Source organism: Nannospalax galili, unplaced genomic scaffold (assembly GCF_000622305.1).
Source record: "Nannospalax galili isolate Female #2095 unplaced genomic scaffold, S.galili_v1.0 scaffold1368, whole genome shotgun sequence".
Classification (NCBI taxonomy): Eukaryota; Metazoa; Chordata; class Mammalia; order Rodentia; family Spalacidae; genus Nannospalax; species Nannospalax galili.
In genome coordinates this window covers 605764-609850 of record NW_008358007.1, presented here as the reverse complement: position 1 = coordinate 609850, position 4087 = coordinate 605764, and the positions used below count along the sequence as shown (strand labels likewise).

General features: G+C 47.3%; 1 protein-coding gene across 1 annotated transcript in view; it reads right to left on the bottom strand.

The window, feature by feature from the left end:
• Positions 1–4087, bottom strand: part of LOC103752362 (zinc finger protein Xfin) — a 62063-nt gene that overhangs the window by 21255 nt on the left and 36721 nt on the right. The window contains exons 13-14 of the mRNA XM_029557675.1: positions 3375–3467; positions 1229–1603 (exon numbers count right to left, since the gene is read on the bottom strand). Of these exons, the coding sequence (XP_029413535.1) occupies positions 1229–1603; positions 3375–3467 (468 nt within the window). The remainder of the gene's footprint in view (positions 1–1228; positions 1604–3374; positions 3468–4087) is intronic.

Sequence of the window (4087 nt, the reverse complement as noted above, 5' to 3'; positions counted from 1 at the left end):
CAACTTGGAGCTTCAACTTTGCTTTGTGTGTACAATGGAATGCACATCAGCCCTAGACCCCTGAGCAAGCATTCCTGAACAGATCTAGGAGTCTAACATTTTTATGTAAGTGAGCTATTCTGCAAACATTTCACTAATACTATCACTGGAGTTACTGTTGTGAGTTCGTTAATGTGGGGTAAGACGTGGAAAATATTTTTATATCGCTGATCTGTCCAATAAAAAATGTACACTGTATATTAACTCTTCGACAAGAACTCAGACTACAGACTGTGAGGCTGGGACCCCACTGTCAATGATAAACTGTTTTATCAGGATGTCCAAATCAACGCTCTCCACCCCATGAAACTGTTACTGTTGTGAGTTCGTTAATGTGGGGTAAGACGTGGAAAATATTTTTATATCGCTGATCTGTCCAATAAAAAATGTACACTGTATATTAACTCTTCGACAAGAACTCAGACTACAGACTGTGAGGCTGGGACCCCACTGTCAATGATAAACTGTTTTATCAGGATGTCCAAATCAACGCTCTCCACCCCATGAAACTGAAGGAAGGTAAAATCTGTTGCCTTCTTTAAGTGACAGAAATATTGTTTATAATGTTTCGTTGAGGAGACTTTTGATGCGTACAAAATTAATTGCTTAATAAAAAGAATGTCCTGTACACTTTTAACCATGCACTATTTCTCACCATCCTGAATTTTCTAATTAGGTGAGGGCCGTCTCAAATTAAGGGCATTAAAAGATTTCTCTAATGGATAAACTCAAGCAGGTTAAGAAAAGTGTTTTAACAGTAACTGCCCCCAACCGGTATCTCTGGAGGATGGAGCTGGTAGTGCTGAGTGAGGTGGGAGGGGTTGCTGAAACACTTCCCACAGAGCTGGCATTGGTAAGGAATATCATGAGCATGAACTCCGCAGTGCTGGACCAGATAGGAGCTCTGACTGAAAGCTCGGCCACAGTCACAGCACTGGCAGGCTCTCTCCCCCACACAGCCATGCTTCCGCTGATAGTGAATGACATGTGTCCTATGGTGCATCGCAGGGGAAATAGACTTTGCCAACTCATGGACTCTGAGATGCTGAGAGAGATGCACTCAGTGGATGAAAGCTTTGGCACACTCAAGACATTCACAGAAATCGACCTGACCCTTGTCACCCACCCAGGGGCCTTTACAAGCTGGGGGAAGGTTTCTTACCTACATTACACCCCTCAGGCCTCTCACCATAATGACTCCTGAGATGTCTGTTGAGGTGGGGCTTGAGGAAGAAGGCTGCGTCACAATGGGAACATTTAAAGGGCCGTATTCCTAAGTGGAATGACTCGTGCCTCCTGAGGCCTGCTTGGGTCTTAAAGACTCTCTGACACACACTGCATCTGATGGGTTCCATCGGCTCAGGGCTGGCGCTGGTTCCAGGAGTCGAGGTTTCCAGGGGCTCCATTCCCTGAGGACTGGAGAGATCAGAGCGCTCCTCGTCTTCCTCACCGCCATGGCCTCCTTCCTCAGGGAAGGTCCCGGTGTCACTCTCTGTCACAGGACTGAGGACCAGCTCTTCCTGGCTGTCCTGCTGTGGTTCCCATGGATCGTCAGAAGATTCTCCTACAAAGACACAGCAGAAGTTACCTACTGGGAGACCTCCCTCCCTGCGCTATGGCTGGTTCTTCTACAGGGCACTCTGCTCTGGGGTCAGTTCTTGGCTTTCAGGGATCTTCTCCAGATACAGAAATACCATAAAGTCTCCTCATCTTCTTACTCAGAAACACACATCATTACGGGAGAAACAGATGGAAACTGACCCACATGACCTTTTGCAGGTTAAGGTCTGGAAACGAATGTAAAGAATAAAGATCACAAAAGAATGGGCAAGAAAATAAGCAACAAATTGTGCACAGATTCCGTGTTGGGACTCTATGCTGATGAAAACACCACTGACACAGAACAGAATGAAGACCACAATGCACACGTCACCATTCACCAGCATTTCCAAAACCGTGCTCAGTCCATCACCCGTATGTGGAAAGCACAGTAGCTGTGACCCAAGGGGGGCTCTATTTTCTAGTCAGCTTAAGAAATACTATGCAATATGGGTCGGCCATGTGTACCTCATTCCCATAGGGCTTTCTGTGTCTTTGCTGTGCCCCTGCACCCCTAAAGAGGGAAGGCACGGATTGCAGCCCTTGTCAGGCATCCATCTGAGAACACCTGCTACCACAGTCCTGCAGGACCACTGAGGGACCAGGCAATGAGGATGTCAACCTCCCCCTGCTCAGAAGAAAGCAGCAGGATTCCAAGTCTGCTCAGCTCTTGGTCTCTTGTTTTATTTAATCTCTACTACTTGACAACTGATTTTGTTCAAGTCAGCATCAAATGCCATTTCATGAACGGCATTGTGTCCCAACCAGAGGAGTATCAAGTCTGGAGAAAAGCTGGGCACGGTGGTGCACACCTTCAGGCCCATCGCTTTGGAGGAAGAGGCAGATGGATATTTTGAGAAGTCTGGTCTACATAGTAAGCTCCAGAACCTACTGATACAGGGAGATATTCTCTCTCTGTCTCTCTCTCTCTCCCCCCTCCCTCCTTCCCTCCCTCTCTCTCTATATATATATGAATGAATCTGGAGGAAAAAAAGACTCCACTCAGACTAAAATGACTGCAGAGGTACAGAAACTGATCCAGTGGAAACATTAGTGGAGAGAACAGCAGCTGGGCTCACTTAGAAGAAAAAAGAGAGTTGCAAGATTAGCCCAGAGGCTCAGCAAAGACACAGGCTGAAGAAATATACAGTCCTTGGAAGCCAGAAGCAGAGGCTGGTCTTGAACTCAAGATCCTCCTGCCTCAGACTCCTGAGAGCTGAGGTTATGTGTAGCACCATGTCTTGTCCACATGGATTTTTCTAGAATAGTACGACCAACAGAATTTCCTATCATGATGAGAAAGTTCTCTGATTTTGCTAGTTTAATACTCATGAGTTCCACGTGACCGTCAAACATGTAAAATGTATGAACGAAGAAACTACATGTTAAAATTGTACATAATGCTAGGTGGTTGGTTTTTCCCTGCACGTGGTCACCATGTACGGGGCACAGCTATAAAGAGGTAATACTACTTCCTCTAGAGAGGCAGAAACATCCTCCCTGGAGTGGTCAGTAGAGGAACACACGCTGCCCAGAGATGGGCTTCTGAAAGGACACGAGGACAAGCAGTCAGGAGACTGAGCCTCAGGGGGAGCAACGCTGGCTGTCCTCCTGGCTGGGAGGGTTTTGAGGGATGCCGCTGACCAGCAACTCCTGGACCTCCTCCTGATGGATGGGCCAGTCGCTCGCTACCTTCCTGCAATCCCATCCTCTTAGGCTGTCCCCTCACCACTCACTTTTAATGGTTACTCTGTTGTTGTCTTCCTCCATTGCTTGAGGCTCCTCCTCTTCCAGGTGTGAAATAATCTCAGGCCTAGGGAACTGGTTTCCTAGGGAAGAAGGCAGACTCGTAACTTAGAGGGTCAGCAGCTCCCACATCTGTGTTTTCGTTAAAGACTTTTGGATACAAAAAATTTCAAAATTTCTCCCAGAAGTGAAATCGAGCCTATGACCATCTTTATAGCAATAGTTCTCAATGACCTCACATCCCTGTCCCTCCCACCACGCACTGCAGACACCTCCCCAGGTTTGGAACTATCTTGATTCCCACCTGTGGGAGAGAGGGAGGCACCTTGGCATCTATTTAGTGGAGGAAGGGATGTTGCTCAACACCCAGCAATGCACAAACAGCCTACACAGTAAAAGAATTATTGGGGCAGAGGGGGGCTGTAGAGATGGCTCAGAAGTTAACAGACTGATTGCCCAGAAGACCCGCGGACCCGAGCTCAGTTCCCAGCAAGCAAGCCAGATGCCTCATTACTACCTATAACTCCAGCTCCAGTGGCATGTGATCGCCTCTTCTGGCCTCTTAAGGGCACCCAAACATAATCACTCTAGTGTGGGTAATCTGATGGAGTTAGTCAAAAGATGAGCATTACAGCTCTTTGTCCACCTGTGATTAAGTCCGTCCTTCCTTTGTCTGTCCCTCCCCATCCAGAGTTCCTTGGTT